Raw genomic sequence first — 18,540 nt, forward strand, 5'->3', positions numbered from 1 at the left:
TAAAAGTCCCCTTGTTGGTCAGCTGTGTTATGTCAAGCACTGATTCTGCGTGCAGTACGGCAGATTTAACAGAGTATCTTGTGTTTATGCATTGTAGGACATACAACTAGTTGTTTGTAATTTGTGAACCTTTTAAACAATGTTTGTCTGAATAGAAAAAAAAAAAAAGAAAAGAAGAAGAAGTAAAGCCAGGATGCAGGAAGCACAAGTTTCCTGTACTGAGATGATTTAGATTAAAAGAAAGGCTGACATTTTCCAGATATATTTTTTTTTAGCAATCGGTCTCATTGAGGCTTTCACTGAATAGAAAAGGCACATTCATGTTATTTAAGTCACGGATAACGGTGACCGGCTACGGCTCAGTGTAATTATAGGCTGAAAACATGTCTATATATCATTCACTTTCACTCACTGCGCCTCCACCAAGAGAACAACAATAAAAAATAATAGAGCCCCATCTGCCAATCAATCACAGCTGAACCATTTGGAATACACTGAGGGTTTGCAAATGTACACATTATATCTTATCGCATTGTGTAAATAAAAGGCTCTGAGTTAATTTGTCTGTGAGCTCTGAATATGTAAGAGCTTGACATTTATGCTGGTATGATCGTGTTTTCTTTGAATGATGCTCGGTAAAATTTACCATTTAAAGGAACCACAGATTTCATTTTTGGGGAATTTTGTCAGAATGGAAATTGTCTTATATTGGAAAGATGCAGAATGCGGAATTGCTCAGCAAAAGATGCTTTAAACCATACGTAAACACATCCAGGAGTGGCTGACAGTGATTTATTGTGCAGTGTTAGATTTTAAAGTAAAATATTGTGAATATGGTTATCTCAAAAAGTGAAAACAATCGAGCGGAATATTATAGAACATTTTCCAAATGCCACTTGCTTCCTGTCTTTCATGGTCTGACTTCACAACTGCGCCGTATGTGCCACACAGATGCATGCTTTTTTTTTTTTTTTCTGCTACATGTATTTGTGTGTATGTTAACAGTGTATTTGTGTCCATTGTGTTCTTTGTGCATCCTGTGGGACCTGGCTCGAGTGCCTTAATGTCTTCACAGAGAAATGGAGGGCGGGGGTGTTATGGAGGCTCAAATGGACGTAACACACTGTATGAACACATGTCGGGCAATATTTGCCGACACACACACACACACACACATATATACATACTACACACATCTGCATCCACGGGGGACATTATAGAGCAGTTATTATATGTTTGTTGGACATTCGCAAACACACGCCACATGTTTCTCTCCCAGCTCTCATTGCTCATTTGTCTCTTCTCATTATCACTGTCTCCTCCCTCTCCCCCTCTCTTCCCTTTCCTTCTCACTTGTTTGTGCAGCTTGGGAGTCTACCTTCTGAGCCTCCTGGGCATTCGCTCTCTCTGTCTCTCTGCCTCGCTCTCTCTCTCTCCCCTCTCTTCTCTCTTCTCCCTTCTCTCTCTCTCTTTCTCTGTCTCTCTTTCCATATCTTTGCACAGTTCAGCTGGCCTTAGCCCACACTGACAGAATCACACACACCAGCCCAGCAAGGCAGCCACACACACTCACTCACTCACACACACACACACACACACACAGCAGTTTGACAGAGGAAGTAGGCCACTTTAATAGGAATGTGTGGAGTGCCTGTATCTGCATTTAGTGGATTATAACCTGGAACTGCTTCCTCTTACCAGGTAGGGTTTATGTGCCATCACTTTATTTCTCATTAGAACATTTGTGTTTTTCATTTTTTGTTGTTTGTAATCAGCAGAGTGGTTGAACAGGTTTTGTGGTGGCTTTCTTTGACTTGCCAGGATTTTTTTTTTTTTTTTTTTTTTTAAGGGTATTCATGCAGTTATTTTCAGTTGCTGCGATCATGCTGCTTGCTGGGAGGGATGCAGCGGTTAGGTCATATGGAGAGAGGATAGAAAAAAAAAAAGCCAGAGAGATGAGAGGGGAGATAGGGGGAAAGCAATAAAGGCCTATTTATCACAGGAATCTTTATGACAGGCTCATATGAAGGGTTGTGTGCCAGTGTTGTGTGCTGTTTTGATTTGTTTAACTTCCATTTGTGCCTTCAGACTGTTTGTTTCTTTGCACTATATGTTACTTTCTGGCTTTTATTATTTGAGCCTTATTTGTCTCGATTTTCTGTGCCGCCACTTATCCCCACCCCCCTTCCCCTCATAGCTTTAATAGCTCTCATTAATGATATTGTTCCTGCAATATCACCTCCCTGTGGATAAACAGGAGTTGTGAGCAATGCTACATGAACCAGAGTCTGTTTACATCCCCTATTTGGCGATCTTGTGTTGGTAGTTTCTGCCTTGGCTGTGTGCCAGCGGACATGATTTAGCCATCTACATAGTTGGGGAGTCGTGGGGTGAGAAGCAGGGCGACCGCGGACGCGAGCGAGATAGCCATTAAGAAGACATGCTCCAAAGCATGTAGGAGCCGAGCTGAAAGTGATAGTAACAAGAGGGAGAACAAACCAAGTCACCAGAGGGGAAAAAACAGAGGAAGCACACTGGGGAGAATTGCTTTTCTCTTTTCCTCATTAGGAGAATTGTAGGGTTAGGCTGCTCTCCGAAGCAAAGGGAAGGTTAGAGAGAAATATATGCAAATTGGCTTGGAACACAGCCTGTTGATATCCACAGCAATAATGCAGTAGTTTGGCTAAATTACAGTCGGTGATTGTATGAATTGTGTATCACAGCGGCACAAAGACATCACAGGAAGACGTTTACCGGCGAGGGATAGAAAATGAGTAGGAAACAGATAGTTGTCTTTTATTTTCTTTTTCTCAAACTTTCCCCTGTCCTTGATCAACAGCAGGCAGAGGACCGTCTGTGGCCCATCCCTCCGCTACGTGTACATTCAAACACACACGAGGTGAATGTGATTCATCCAGCTGCTCTCATAGGCCGACGACAAATTACGTGCTCGTCATAACCTGGAAAACGCTGTCACACACACAGCAGTCCCTTGTTTGTCACTTCGGCGTGCACGGACACACACACACACACACACACACACACACAGAAGATAAGGCAGAAATGAAATATATGTTTGCGCAGTCATACATGAACCCACAATCACGAACATGTTTCCACCTCCCAGGAGGACGTTGCACTTCCATTCAACATCGTAACCTGAACTAAAACCTGACCTTACGTCTGTATTAAACCAACGATTCCCATTAAAAATTGATATTTCACGCTTTGGGCTTTTAGTCTAGCAAATGGGAGGCAAGCCCTCACAATGTAGCCGTTTAAACAGACACACACACACACTCACACACAGAGTTAAACAAAGATCTCTCTCCCGTCTGTCTGTGAAGGTCCTTTAAAGTCTTTCTCAGTGGTCACATTGTCTTCAGCTGCGGCGTCATGGGACAAGTTACGTCAATGACATTTTCTCTCTGAACCCTCGGCTTCTATCAATAATGCCTTTGCAGAAAAGAAAAAAAAAAAATGGGGGAGAGAGAGAAAGGCCATCCCTTCTTTCTGTTCTCTCCTCTTTGGCATGGACTCCTGTTTTCTGTTGGTTTCTGCAGGAGGGCAGTGTGCCATGCTTTTCCTGCTGGAATTTGATTGCAAGTTAATGACTAAGAGATTGAGTCTGTCCAACTTTTGTATCTCGTTCCAAGTTGGTGAAATACCTGAGTTTGTTGCGCTGCTGCCAAAGACATTCCCAGGGCATGTCTTTCATTCATGGTCTCCTTTCAGCCTCAAGCACTCGAACAGTAAAAATAAAGTAAAAAAAAATTAAAAAATGTGCTGCAGAGGCACAGCTTGAATGACAGATTGGCTTACATTTCTTAATAATCTAATGCACATAGTTTTAAAATGAAAGGAGACTTGGAGAAACCCCATGTGCATGTGAAGTGCACAAACAAAGGTCCTTGAGTGTTCACAATCTGTTCTATTTTGACTCGAATGCTAAAACACAAATGACTCGGTGTAATTATGGAAACACAAACTCTCATGGACACACACCGGCCACACGTTAGGCTTTTTCCTCAAGCTTCCCGTTCCAGCTGAAATATTAATGAGAATAGATTTTATGCTAATAAATTGCAGTTCACATCTCCCAGGTTTAACTCGCTGCCTTTTATTCCAGTGAAATATCGAACCTCTGTTTTTATCATCCTGTCCGGCTTCAATTAGCGGCGCTAACGTGAGCAATTCTCCTGCAGTCCTGCAGTAGTGATCAATAGCACTGTGATCATGTCACTTCCACAGCTTGAAAAATGGTGTGGACACCTGCATTGGCTAAAAAGTAAAACTTTGATCAACACATGGGCTTTACTGAGATGTGTACTAGTGGTTTCCCACAGTTAAGACTTAAGTTTTGTAACCCTCAAACCATTATGATATGAAAAAAAGTGTAAAAACTACCAGACAGTAGAGAAAGAGAGCCTTTCACCTGGTGCAGCTGTCCGGTCACAGTGCGTCACACACACTAATATTGAGATTTAACCTCACTTGAGGGAAGAAAAGACGTCAACACTCAATCACTGTACATTGTATGTATTCATTAAACTAAAGTTATAAAAAGCAGAGAGGAAAGAAATACTTAATTTTGTTGTCTTCTTTCATCCTCAGTCCCTTTCGTACTTGCTCCTTTGCTTCCTTTGTCCTTGCCCCCCTTTTCCATATTCACTTGCCCTTTTTTGGCGCGATCACAATGGGCCGGTCTGACAGATAAATGACTATTACCGTCACATCGGTCTCCTCTCAGTGAAATCCAGGGCACAAGAGTCCGGAGCGTTGAGGTGCATGTAATGAGTTAATTCAGAGATTGATCATCTATATGGCCTGGCCCTTTAACGAGGTATTGGTATTACACCGAGCGATAATGGCTCTTAAATCTTCAGACCTTAGACAGTTCTGAGCTTCACATGTCAAAACACAGTTAATCGGACATACATGCAGACACACACGCGCACACATTTAGGGTCTCATATTTATAGTGTTGCAGACTCACCTCATTCACATTAGACAAAACACACGTCAGCCTTTTAGCGTGCGACCTGTGATTGCAGCAGCTGTATCATACATGTCTAAACGTGTGCGTGTGTGTTTGTGTGCGTGTGCAACAGCCTGTGACGTGGGGCGGAGCAAATGATTTTACTTAAGACTGATAAACAACTTGCGGCCAAGTGCGTATAACAACGTTTAGTGGAAAATACCGTGGCGCACAATCGCCGCAGAAAACAGGTTTGCCATCACTCTTGAGGGAAATAATAAGAAGCATCACATCTCCAAGGAGGCTCACAGGCTCCAAATGTCATTTGTACACAGGATCATGCTCACCAGTGGCCCTGCGCAGGAAGAGTGCGTCTTCACATCATGTACCTTTAATATTTTACATTCATCCTTCTTTTTTTTTTCTGTTTTGTTACTCTTGCTTATTCCACCTCAGATCCAGTTAGTATAACTTTATACTGCAAAGTCAACTGTATTGACTTTTATTCTGTTGATCAATCGGATCACTAATAAAAACCTCGTGATTTGTGGATGGCGGTAAGAACGGGAAAAACCCTCCTCAATAAAGTCCCTGGGAGAAAATTTGCAAAAATATTGTTTTAGGAAAGCATATGTTGATATGTTGGGTTGATATATGACGAACCGGTATGAATAGAATTCTTAATATGTAAATGTAAATAAATGCATTTCGAAAGAAGTTCTCAAAAATAAAAAAAAATAAAAAAGTCCCTTTGAGAATTTATCATATCGTTGGAATGCTTGAATGTCGACTCAATGAAGGGTCATGAGAGGATGGAGCTGGTTGAGCAAAATATGGCTCACTTTCCTTCTGCTCTTTGCTATCTTCATTCTGTTTTCTTTCTTTTTTTTTTTGTTTTCCCTCTGGACAGTATAAACAGGATGTTTATTCTAAACTTCTCTGACCTCATGCATCCTTTTAAAGAAGCCAGCCAGTCAATTTGCCAAAAAAAAAACTTGCTGAATGAAGTAAATAAAACAGTCACACAGGCTGACCAGATGGGGTTTCGTCATGTATGAAATTGCACATGTTGCTGTAATTGTGATCAATCAGTGAGATGATTAAACAAAAAAAAAAAAAAAAAAAAAAAGAAAAAGCAGGGAGGGACAGAAAAAAATCTTTTCTTTTTTTTTTCCTGTCTGGTATTTTTAACAGCCCTTCCAATCGAAATGAGCTGATTTATGGAGGCTTGAAGTAGATTTGGCAGGTGTGATGCTGGAAACATTAAACCATTACCAACAGTATCAGATTAAAGTGGGGTGAAGCATGGGAAGACTTTAACGCTCTTTAGTGTAATGTCGCTGTTAAAAGCGAGCAGGACACAGGAAATTAAAGGAAAGAGGAAAGGGAGATGGAAATGAAAGATGACATGTCGTAATTGAGAAGCGGGAAGGGTTTGGGGGACGATGATGACAGAGTTCATAGGTACATCTTTGGCTTTTGGAGAAATGCCTCGCACAGCTGCTCCCCGGGGACGGATCTCCTGTTGCCACGGCAACCTGAGGACAGAGGTCACATGATTGTCCCTGGGTGACCGTCCACAACTGTATATGGTTTCCTGCGTGGCTATATTTATGAAAAAAATTGACCTTCTGATATTTAGACCTTCAGAGTAGGAATATCTGTTCCAGCACTTGTCATATTTGTGAATCTTCTTTTTTTTTGTCAGGAATATTTTTGCATTTTTTGCTCTCTGCTCTCGTCTGGTTTGTTGATAAATGGTGCATAAAGGTAAAAAACATTGATTCAATTGATGGATTTCGCCGTGTAATTTGTGAAAAGGTTGGAACTATGTGTAAAATGTAAATAAATGCAGGATGCAATAATTCCTGAGAACTTATTTATCAATTATTCATAGCAGAACATGGAAAACGTGGTGTCTGCAGTTTCCTAAAGGGGTTTCAGATTTGATTATCTTACTATGGAGCAGTTTTCCAATTTGCCTTTACTCAGAGAAGACAAAGCTGTTTTGGATTGTGTTCACACATGGTTTCCTCTCAGCATTATACAGATTTAAATCGCATTAGAGTATTATATTGCAATTGGTGTACACAGAAAATGTTGTCTGAAATGTTTCTCAGCCTGTGCGGTGGTTTGTCGCACATATTCATGTCTGTTCTCAACGTGTTGCTACCTGAGGGCACAGAGACAAGAGGTATTCAGTATTGACCTCATAACTTGTCCCATGTGATCAGAGAATTATTTAGACTGTTTAACAAGTTGGATGAACTGTAAATGCATTATCCTACTGTGACTAAAAACCTTAAACTGCTAGTTATTTCCAGATTACATGGTTTGAGTATTATTTCCTGATAGACACTGACAACATCATGTGGTGATTTTTTTTTTCCCCTCTCTTAGATAGTTTTGACAAAATGCGTGCTCCAGTGTATTAAATGATTGGATTGAAATTCACTGCAGTTTGCCATCTGCAAGGGGAACAAATGCCAGTGCCCGGTGTGGCTCCCTTCCAGCCTCACACACAGATAAGAAGCACAATCGCTGACAACATCAGGCAACTTCTCACCGAGTCACAGTGTCAGCTGGCCAGCAAGTTAGTAAATCACATCTTTTCAGTGAGCTGAATGCAGCTTTTCACAGTGTAATCTCTAACCACAGAGACATAAATTCCTGTTCGGAAATCCACATCAGTAGAACTCCTTTATAAGCAACCGTAGCTCGTTTCAGTGTATTCAGTGTTCATTCTGTTTATAATTAAATTTGCTTGTGAGACCAATATTGATATTATCTGTAGGAATAAGTCACTTTTTCTTTTTAGTCTGAGCCATAAATCTCCTCCTCTTCCCTCTCCGCTCCACTCTTCCCCTCTTTTCGCCCTATTGTACCTGCTCTTTTTATTCTGGGTTGCTCTCATTCACTGACTCCCCTCCTCCCCTCCTTTGCCTGGTTTATCCACTTTGTCTCCTCCATCTCGCTGCTTGTCTCTGTCCCTTCCTCTTAGCTCTGGTCTTATTTTCTTTGTTAATTGAGGCAGTGGCAGTGATTACATTGTGCTCAACCACTGATGACTCCGGGACGCATTTGAAAAAAACACGTGTATGGTACGTGCGCGCAATGCCTCATTGGCAATTAGTTTGCGTCTCTTGATCCCGTCATGCTGGTGTGCTGTTTGAGAGTAGTATATGTCATATTTAAAAAAAGGCTTGGAGTTTATGGTCTTCTCTATCTTCTGAGGACAGTGTGTGTGTGTGTGTGTGTATGTGAATGTGCGTGCGTGCCGCGTGCGTGCATGTTTGTGTTCAGCATGGAGGGCGCGAGGAGGAACAAGTGTATCTGACAGGACAGGTGGCTCCATTGTGTCTCAAACCATATCTTCAACAGTCAGGGATTTGCGGGAGTGTAAGACTAATGGAGCGAGAGATGAAGGTCACCGAGGTGCTGAGAGAAACAGAGCAAAACCGTTTGAATTTATGATATATGTACCTGAAGAAGCACATATTTCACCCCTCAGATGAAGATACTCATGCTGGAACAATCTTCATAAAACAATCAGAGGCCCCCGATCGCTGACACTCCTCTGACGTAAAGAGACAGCCGAGGGGGATGAAGAGACGCTCTTCTTTCTGCTTTGTTCTGTTTTTAAAGTAATGAAAGTGTATTTCATTCTGCAACTACCTCTGCAGCGCCAGGAAGCCTTAAACCCCTTGTTGGAACACAACGGTGAACCATTTAGACAGGATCAGCGGGAGGTTAAGGAGGAGTTAGAGAGATCTGAAAAGAGAGGTCTGGATCACCTTCAGGCAGTTGTGTACGTCCATGAACATCAATTCTGCAGCTGAATCACTGCTCCGGCTTCAAAGGGCTTCTCAGTGACCACGGAAGAAACTGTAAATAAAACCAGCAGCACGGGAGGACGAGCCTTGGTGTGTGCTTCTTAGTGCTTCACAGAATGAAAAATTCAGCCTGTAACAAAATGAAGCAGAGGCTTCTGGAACAGTTTTCAGTGGAATTCAAAAACAACCTGGTAACAGAGTTGGGGAAAAAAATTGTCTTGAAAATCAGGTAAAACAATGTCGCAATGATTTTTTTGTATATTTATGGAAAAAAAAAAGGTTAATTGTACAGAGGGTGAGTTTAGGATTCGATTAGCACTTCCAGTCTGTTGCGCTGAATGTGTTTTACAAACCCAAGAGAGGAAACACTCGCGGACTTGCATATGCATTAGTTGGAGTGCAAAATGAGTCATCAGACGTCTGAAACGGTTTAACTGTAAAAGAAAAAGAGGAAGTTTACTGTGGAAATAAACCAGCAATATTTTTTGTTTCTCCTTTTGCAAAGGTGATGAAATGAAGAAACAGTGATACACAAAAAGTTGTTTTCCTTGTTGACCTGGTTCATCAGTCTGATTACTTCACTCTATAGCAGAAAAAAAATAGGTGTTTTTTGTCACTCTGTGTCCTGCAAGGAAATTGGATTAATCTTTCAACTCTCAGCGTTAAGTGGAGACGATTAAATGTTTCTCCCATGAAAATGTGAAGGAAGATGCTTTAATTCTGAATTTGTTTATTTGGAATAAACTAAATTCCAAATTAAAAACCACCATGTAACTGTGGCCATTGTGTACAGCAGTAGACAACGTGGCAGAACTCTCACTGATTAGTATTTTTGGGTTACTTATGTTATATTTTCTCGTTTTAAAGCCATAGGTTACTACTACATAGACCCAGGTTTTTAACAGCATTGCATCATGAACTTCAATACTCTCCTTTCCCCTGGAAGGTTCATCATATGGTTGGGGTTTACAGTCACATGACTTGTAATCCAACGTGCTTTGTTTTCAACAAAACACTGTTGGACTGATGATCAAATAATGCTCTGTGTAACATACAAACACCACCTCACTTCAGATTTGCAACCAGCTCAGAGTCTCTACCTTAAAACAAAAGCAACGTAAGCCAATTTTTGCTCTTAACACAACTATATATACTAAAAATTGATGCATTTTTTGATGCTGAGTAAAAGTCCAAAGACCCTCCTGCGGAGTTCATGAATGCAGGTCGAAAGTTTAAAGTGAAAATAAGCAGGGCAGTCGTATCTGGGGAAGCTAATTTGAGCTGCAAAAGTACACAAACAGCTTGTGAAGTATCATGAGAGCCGCCCGAGAGGAGGCAACATTATCTCCAATTAGAGCAGCGCATCTTGTGACTGCGGCTCGTCCTCATAGGTCGACTTGTCCGGCACAATGGGGCCCTTCATGAGACCTGTGGCGGCTTTAAAGGAAAGTGGAATTGATTCTGTAAAGCCAGTGGAGAACTTGTGATCTCAGCTTTACCAGGCAGTCCCTCAAATAGGACATTCAATGTGGCTTTACTTGTTTTTTTTTTTACTGGAACTTCCTGTGGAAGTTGTTAACTTGTGGTTTACATTTTTAAGCTCTTTTAACCAGTTCTTGATGTAATTTCACATTTCAGATTTCAAACCAGTGGCAGAAAAGAGCTAATTTGGACGGAGTAAACAGGGCAGAGGAAAAGGACAGGCAATGTGCTCAAGTGTATGAAGACATATGCAGAGTAATTGGTGAGAGGAAAATGGTTTTGAATGGTCATTTGAACTTGTGGTGGATTAATAACACTTAAAAGTTCTGAAAGTCATCAAGGCAGGATGACTGAGCAAATCGCTGAATCATTCTGACATATAGTCAGACTTTAACACATTTCAAGAGAACAAAGCACATCTCGGGCAGTTCTACTGGAAAAGTCATCCATCTTATTTATTTATTTTTGTGTGTGTGTGTGTGTGTGTGTGTGTGTGTGTGTGTGTGTGTGTGTGTGTGTGTGTGTGTGTGTGTAATACAAATGATTCATCCGTTAAGGAAGTCACTCTTTGCACATGTTGTAGCTGTATTACTGTAGTCATTAAGTTCACACATTTATAAATACATTTTTAAAATATAAAACAGCATGCCAACTGCAGCTAACAGGCCTGATAATTATCTAATATTTAAGTAAGGCTGCTGATCTGTTACATTTTCTGTAGATATCAGCGATTTATTTAGATTTGAACGTATTTGATGTTGTGGAGAGAGCAGCTCCAGCTCCAGCTGTGGAGAGTGACATTATTAAACATCCTGCTAACAACCATATGGAGCTGCAGTGATAACGTCCTGATGCTGCTCAGTTATATACAGTCAGTCACTCCAAGCAAAAACAAAAGCATCACAACCCTGTTCTCCCTCCGAGCATTTGTTTCTGCAATATTGCCTGAGAAGCATTTATGCATCTTTGTATTTGTTGTTTCAGTGTTGCCATTTAAATCTCATCAATTTCTGCATTTCTGTATAGTTTATGGGGTTTATTATTCGATCTCCGCCTCTTTTTGCCCACGTACTTTGGTGAGACACCAAATCTTCATCCAGATGATGCCTCAGCACCTTTTCCGACAGCTCTCTGGCTGTGCGAATTCCATCCCGGGAAGCAAAGGCCTTGAAAGTGAAAATGTTTTATACTTGTAGTTCGACTTTTACCATTAAACACCCCATAAAACACCGTCGGAGTGCTTTTTGATTTACTGGTGTTCTATTGCACCGAATGTGAGTTATGACTCATGTCAGTTGATGCCGTTATCTGAAGCTGCTGCTGGTGCCTTAGAGACACATGTTGAGCTGCTGCACCTTTTCTGTTAGATGCGGGTTGTCGTGAATGTCTGAGAGTAAAGGAGAAGTGAGTAAGCTTCAAAGTGAAGTGAGGATTTTTAAGAAAACAAATTGAGAAAAGTTAAATTTCATGGCCCCATACATAAATGTTGAAGCTCCTAAATATGAAGTCTTTGGCCTTTCATGTGATCGTTGAGGTCTTCCTTGCTCTGTAGCTTTCTTCTCGAAGCGGTATCCTGATAGGCCGCACGCTAACATTGTTCTCTTGAGCAAGGCATGGCAAGTTTATCGTCACTTAAACTGATGCGCTGACCTTCTCAGAAGACGTTAATCTTGTTTTGTGCGACGCCGACATTACACTCAATGGAGTCAATATGTAGCATTACGGGGATTTTTCCGAACTCCGTGCCAGCGAGCGGAGATGTTGCTATAAGCGGATTTGCTCGCGGCAGTGAAATGAATTTCAGTCATGCTGAGTTAAACCAGTTTGATTTACCTTCTACTAAAAGCCACCGCAGGAAGTGTCTGATCACATTTCACCGACCGCTCTCTCTCTCTTCTTCCTCCCCTCCTTAGATGTTGGAGCCGAAGGTGGATGCCCCTTCGTGTGAGCTGGGCGGAGTCGGAGACAGAGGAGGCGTGTGCCTCCACCTTCCCCCGCGGAGCTCGGAAGGTGAGGAGAGCAGCCTGTATCCCTCCAGCCCGTCGGAGCCCCGGACGCTGGGCAGCCCTCACCCGTCGGAGCCGCTCACCCCTCTGGATGACATCTACATGCCTCTCGGAGGCCTGATGGGGTCCGAGGAGCGACACAAGGTGCCGCCGACGCCGCCTCCCTCCACTGAGGGCGAGGACTGCAAGAGCATGGAGGGGCAGGAGATGGAGATCTGGAGAGAGGGCAAGGAGGTGGAGAGCAAGAGAGAGGAAGAGGAGGATGAGGAGGAAGGGGACGAGTGCAGCAAAAAGAGTGCGGGAAGTGAAGGTGGGGATAAAGATGAAGTTGGAGAGGAGGAGGAGGGAGACAGGAACGACGAGGAGTCGAATCTGAACCTGGTGGCGTCGAACACAGACGAGGACAATGTCTCGGAGCCGCCCGACACCAACGCCCCACCTTCCTCCTCCTCGTCCTCCTTCGTCATCCCCGAACTGCGCCTCGACCGCTCGTTCAGCGCCGACGCGCTCTCCTCGCCCAACACCGACGAAGAAGAGTACGACGACGACGAAGACGAGGAGTCCGAGGAGGAGGAGGAGGAAGAGGAGGAGGACGAAGACGACAGCGACGACGCCTACCTGCAGCGGAGCGACAGCAAGCGCCGGAGCATGGTGGAGGGCGCCACGTGCGAGAAGCACGGCGGAGGGGGGCTCAGCGTGCAGAACTCCCTCCGCAGGCGCACGCACAGCGAGGGCAGCCTGCTGCAGGACCCGCGCACGCCTTGCTTCACCTCCGACAACGCCATCAACTGCCTGGAGGTCGGCGGAGGGCACCACAAAGGCGGCTGGACGCTCCCGTCGCCCAAAACCCTGAAGAAGGAGCTGACCAAGAACGGAGGCTCCATGCACCAGCTGTGTATGCTGTTCTCCGGGAGGAAGGTGAGCAAACGCCACTTCCAGGCGTCTCAGTTTCCCCGTTAGGAGTTGAGTAAAAATCTTTGTTGTGCACCTCTTTGTTTACATCTCTCTGAAACTATTGCATAAACTGGAGTGATCTCAGAGCCCGGCCCTCAGTTTCACTTGGCCGGTTTCTGCAAGAAGGGTGACGTCAAGTGGCAAAACGGAGCAAGTGCACGAGAATCCCGCAGCCGTCGACGTGCCAGTCCAACCCCATCAATCTTCATGATTGATTAACACCAGTTAATCTCATGCAAACACACAAAGTCTTTTCCACAACAGCAGACAAACACAAGCACATACTGGCCACAGCTGCAGCCGAAGTTGTAACACAAGCACAGATCAGTGCCTGAACGCCCGGCACTCTCTTTTGTTTAAACTGTGAACCTAATTGGAAACAACACGGTCGTTTCATAATGGTTTTTCTTCTAAATGAAGACACACACACAATACATCTCTACAACGCGCATGCATCTAAATCTCGGTGGATTGGAACCAGAATAATGATGTTAAAATATTAACAGCACATAAAAATGCACTCCACCTCATTTGCATTTATATAAACTGCCAGTTCAAGTCAAACATAACAATTTTCTCAGCCCGTTTTTCCACCGCATTGCAAACATAGTTAAAGAAAATGTTAATGCATATAAAGTGAAGCAATTTCCCGCAGAGTTTGGCTGAGCAATATCAGAGGAATGGAATGGGGAACTTTAACTTTAGAAACAATTTCTGCCACAGATTTCCATTTTTAATGCTCCCACACAGGCTTTGACGGTATAAAACAGCATTTTTTTTTAAATAAATCAACATAGAAACAAAGACGTTTAAGATATTTTTTGAAAATATTCACTGATGTGTTTTCATCCCTGCTTTTCGCTTGAACTGCACATTTATTGAACCTCTTACCAAACATAAATTTTTAGTCGAGTGCCGTCTCAGTTGTGCACAGTTGGCGTTTTATATTATTTACTTGCATTTTAGCACATGTGCATCTGAGTATTTGTGTAATGTGTTTTATTATGTAAAAAACAGTGTGTTTTCTGCATCACAGACAGACGTATGGTGGAAAGTGTAGCAGGTTTTAGTCATGCGACTTGTAACCAAATTACACACACAAAAAAAGGCTTTGATTGTCTTAAAACAATGGGAACACTTGTAAAATAAGCACCTCAAACTAATGTTTTTTAACATGTAAGCGTATGGACAAGTTATTAACTAGTCACAAAATTAGGTTAGCTGAAATGAGAGCAATAATCACATTTTACTGACCGTGTATCGTTTAAAAATGACAGAGTACAGTATAAGTGAGTGTGGAGACAGATAACGCTGCTGTGCAGTATTTCTCCAGCAGAGGGAAGCAGACAACACAGTGACTCAGATGAGCAGATTCAAGTCAATGTGCTTTTTTAACGTCGCTCTTGAGTATTTCACAGTAAATATACAGCTTTGCTGTGTCATTGTCAAGTTCTGTTTCCGTATAATGTGTCTTAGAAGCCTGTAATTTTACCACAGATAGAAGAGGTATAATCATATCAACAATGATTTCCATCTTTACTGCACGTCTTCTATCCAAATTAATCAGTATCTGTTCTCAAAAACAATACACACACACATATAGCCACACAGGCTTTATTAATATTGAGAGTAAAGCAGCCGAACGGTGATGTAAGTGGTCCCACGGCCATAATAGTGGAGCAGTAACAGGAGTGATCAAGTGCTCACTCTATCATCAGAGAGTATCAGAAGTGCTGCTCCTCTTTATCTGCCTCTCTTTCCACGAGTCTGTCAGCACACTCGACAGCCTTAAATGGCAGTGTGTGTGTTCGCTGTGCTGAGGAGGAATGCAGCAGACAAGGCCGCAGTCTATTGGTCTTGGCAGATTCAAGGATAATTTTACTACCTATTGGCGTCACAGGCTCGGATCGGTCGAGGATCTTGTTTCCATTATTCAAAATGATCCGTAAAGTCCCGCATGCGTGTTTCTGTGTCCAAAACCCCAACCAAGAAAACTTCACATGATGACCTAAGTCACATTGATTCAGAAGTCTATTATACTGACTGAATAAACATGGAAATACAAAAAGTATGAACCAAAAATCATCGGTACACTTTCTTAAAGGATTGTTTACAACATTTTAACCGTTTCTTGTGATTTTACTTCACTTTTCATTCTAATGTAACTTAAAAACAATCTTATGTTATTCATATTTATGTCGCCACATGTTATAGGTAAATATGCAGCAAAAAAACATTTGGGGGGTTGACATGATGCTGCAGTGATGAGGTCCGCCCCCTCACAGTAAGAAGCCTCTCTTAGTGAGTTTGCATGTTGAACATGAAGTTTGAAGTTTTTTTTAATGTGCTCTGGCTTCTTCCCACAATCCAACGACATATAAAGTTTTGTAGCGACTACCATGGCTGCTCCCTGAAAGGACTTAGTAATGAATGCTCTCTTTATTCTTGCTTGTGTTTGATGCAACATTATGTCACCTAAGTCTTACTGCAGTGATTTCCAACCTTAGAAATCAAAGGTCTTCAAAGAGCTGCTCTGTGTCACACATACAGTTTGGGCCTCAGACACAGAAGCGTGTGACAGAGAAATATCTCACTATACTTAATATGCGAAGCTCCTGCTCCCCCCGTTCCCCGCCTCATTCTGTCCGTCACCTTCTTTTTTTTCTTCTTTTTTTTTTTTCTCTTCTTGCCAGGCTGTGTTTACTTGGCTTTTAACAAGCGTCAACTCTGATCCTGTCTTTCTTTCCGCTCTGCACCTTTTCCCCTCTCTTGATGGTTTTAGTGGCCTTCGAGGAGAGCCAGCGACAGACACAGTGCAGGTCAAGAAAAATGATGTCAGTTTGTTTGACTAAGAGATTTTCTTTTCCTTTTTTTTCTGGCCTATTTAAAAGAAACTCTTTTGCCGCAGTCATTGACTGATGAGAACTGTCAGAACCTGACCAATCAAACCTTCCTTTAACTTTTTCTTTTTTTTAAATGTCAGATTGGAAAACTGTCCTATTGAAACATGTTTCCTCGTATTCATTCATTCATACACTGCATTGATGTTCCAGCCCTATAAGACACACATCTGTTCACATGAGAAACAATATTAAAAACAATAGAAACAACAGGTAGTGAACAAGTTAATTAAATAAAGTGCATAAAAATGCATTTGACATTCCTTGTTACCATTTAATCTGGATAACTTTCATCTCTTATTTGTCAATTTATCTTCATTTTGTTCTCACGTCATTCTTTACTCTGCGTCGTTTACGCATCCACCTTTTCAGGAGATGACAATACGACTGTGCACGAAGCAAATGTCATCAAAAAGTAAACACGCTACTCCATAATCCCACGAATGGGAGTCGCTTACCGATAGATTTTCGTCTGATGGTTTTGATCGGTTTTGATGACCATATAAGACCAAATCACCTCCAGTTCAAACTCATAAAAATCCTCTCCCTTTTTTTTTTTCCCAGACCTCGCGCAATCAATCACCATGTTTCAGTTGGAGATTGCGGGCTCCGTTGGAGCTGACACGAGTGGATCTAACGCAGCGCTTTCAGCCTCGGCAGGCCAAACATGTTGTTTATGGGGCCTGAATGTTTGTTTGAAATCTGGATAAATATCTGCCTCTCTTTTCCAGACGCTGAGGGGAAACAATTTTAATGTGTTTACCGGCGGTTGTGTCATGCTCGAATTTGTCAAATATGTAGAGAGACGGCGGACATGTCGAAGTCGGGGGCACTGACGACGCTAACGCACTCTCAGATGCGTAAATGTATCGAGTGTGACGAAACTTCCAACTAAGAGCGGTCGTAAAACGGTTTGGGGAGTACTTTGCATGTTACTCAGACGAAGGTACAGCCAACTCTCTCCTTTATCTTCACCGTAACTCATGTCGTCTTCCTCTTTGTTCGTGATGCCTCAAAAATAGAGGCGCGCTGTTATATAACACTGAAAATGAGACAGAGATGGACCGTCTTGTTTGGATTTCGAGAACACTCACAACTCAACACTTAAGCAGACAATTTCCTCTTAATGCAGGTGCACTTTGCACACACTCCGCTCACCAGTTGTATCTGCCTGAAACAAACCTTTAGGGTTCTGCACGTCCAAAGCAAAACAAATGTTTGAACGGAAGCTTCTTTAGCTATTTTTTGAAGCCAATTTTTAATTGCGCGTCCAAGCAGCGCTTCTTGTTTTTGCTTTGTAAAAGTACATCTTTGCTTACAAATATACATTGGTGGTCTTGAAGAACTGTGGTAGACATCTGCTCCGAGGAGGATAAACAACATCAGCAACAAAAATGTGCTTTTCTCCTCTAAAAAATGTGCTGTTCAGTGCGTCATCCACACCTCTGCCAGGTCCTCGGTATTCTTTCCGCTATTAACAACTGACCCGTCGCCGTTCCCCAGGCCCTAATGTGCGTGTTTACCTAATTTTAGCTCAAAGGTTATGGCGAAAGATAGGCACAGAGCTTGTTGATGCCAAGATTGCGATACAGTATTCGGCTCACATGGTTCAGTCCACGTGAACGGCGCTAAAAATAATTTTGTTTTTTAAACTGAATGAACCGTGAAAGAGATTCGTGGAAAAAAGGCTTAAAAATGCAAAGTGGTGGATGACGGTCGTTTGGTCATAACGTGAATCAACACAGGTCTTTTTTTTTTTTTATTTTTGTAGGCCGAGGTGTACGTCACTCTCGGCACGTGCTGCAGGGCAACGCTGCGAGACATTGAATTGATTGTATTGAGGGTAAATATGGAGTCTTTCTTCTGTTTTGCTGCATCGCTGCTGGCCTACATGGGACAAAAGGTCTCCTGAGTTTAAACTCTCGGCCGGGCGGGATGCGTCCAATGAAACGCTAAATGAGTAACGTGTAAATATTTACAGAGGAGGCCGAACAAACTGTCAGAAAACAGCTCACAGCATCCGCCCCAATGGAGGACTTATTCTCAAAAATGTGAATGAACTGATTCTGAGTGGTGTTTTTCATGTTGTGGCGCTTCACAGCTCAAAACAAAATGTCAGTGACCTTATTGTGAGAGTCCAACTCGGGTTATGGAAGGCGAGACGTGTTGTCTGTGAAACCGCCACACGAATGGAAAGAAAAGCTGTGTGAGACAGATGGAGAGACGGACGGTTTTTCAATTTAGAAAGGAATTCTTGTCACTTGTGAAATCAGAGACGTCTCCATTTGTTTGTGGCTGAAGCGCTTCTGTGTTTTCTGGAAGTTTCCAGACAGATTGCATGTTTCTCTGCCCTATTGCCCTGTTTCTCCATGTTTGTTTTTTCTTCT

General features: G+C 42.5%; 1 protein-coding gene across 6 annotated transcripts in view; it reads left to right on the top strand.

Moving 5' to 3' along the window:
• The window catches only part of rgs3a (regulator of G protein signaling 3a), a 124,900-nt gene that overhangs the window by 78,224 nt on the left and 28,136 nt on the right, over window positions 1-18,540 (top strand). For 5 of the 6 annotated variants that reach the window (XM_030084115.1, XM_030084114.1, XM_030084113.1 and 2 more), the window contains one exon: window positions 12,207-13,217. In XM_030084115.1, coding sequence (XP_029939975.1) covers window positions 12,207-13,217 — 1,011 coding nt within the window. Of the gene's footprint in view, window positions 1-1,561; window positions 1,702-12,206; window positions 13,218-18,540 lie in introns of those variants that run through there. The other variant, XM_030084118.1, reaches the window with a different exon arrangement.

Source organism: Salarias fasciatus, assembly GCF_902148845.1.
Source record: "Salarias fasciatus chromosome 7 unlocalized genomic scaffold, fSalaFa1.1 super_scaffold_4, whole genome shotgun sequence".
Lineage (NCBI taxonomy): Eukaryota > Metazoa > Chordata > Actinopteri > Blenniiformes > Blenniidae > Salarias > Salarias fasciatus.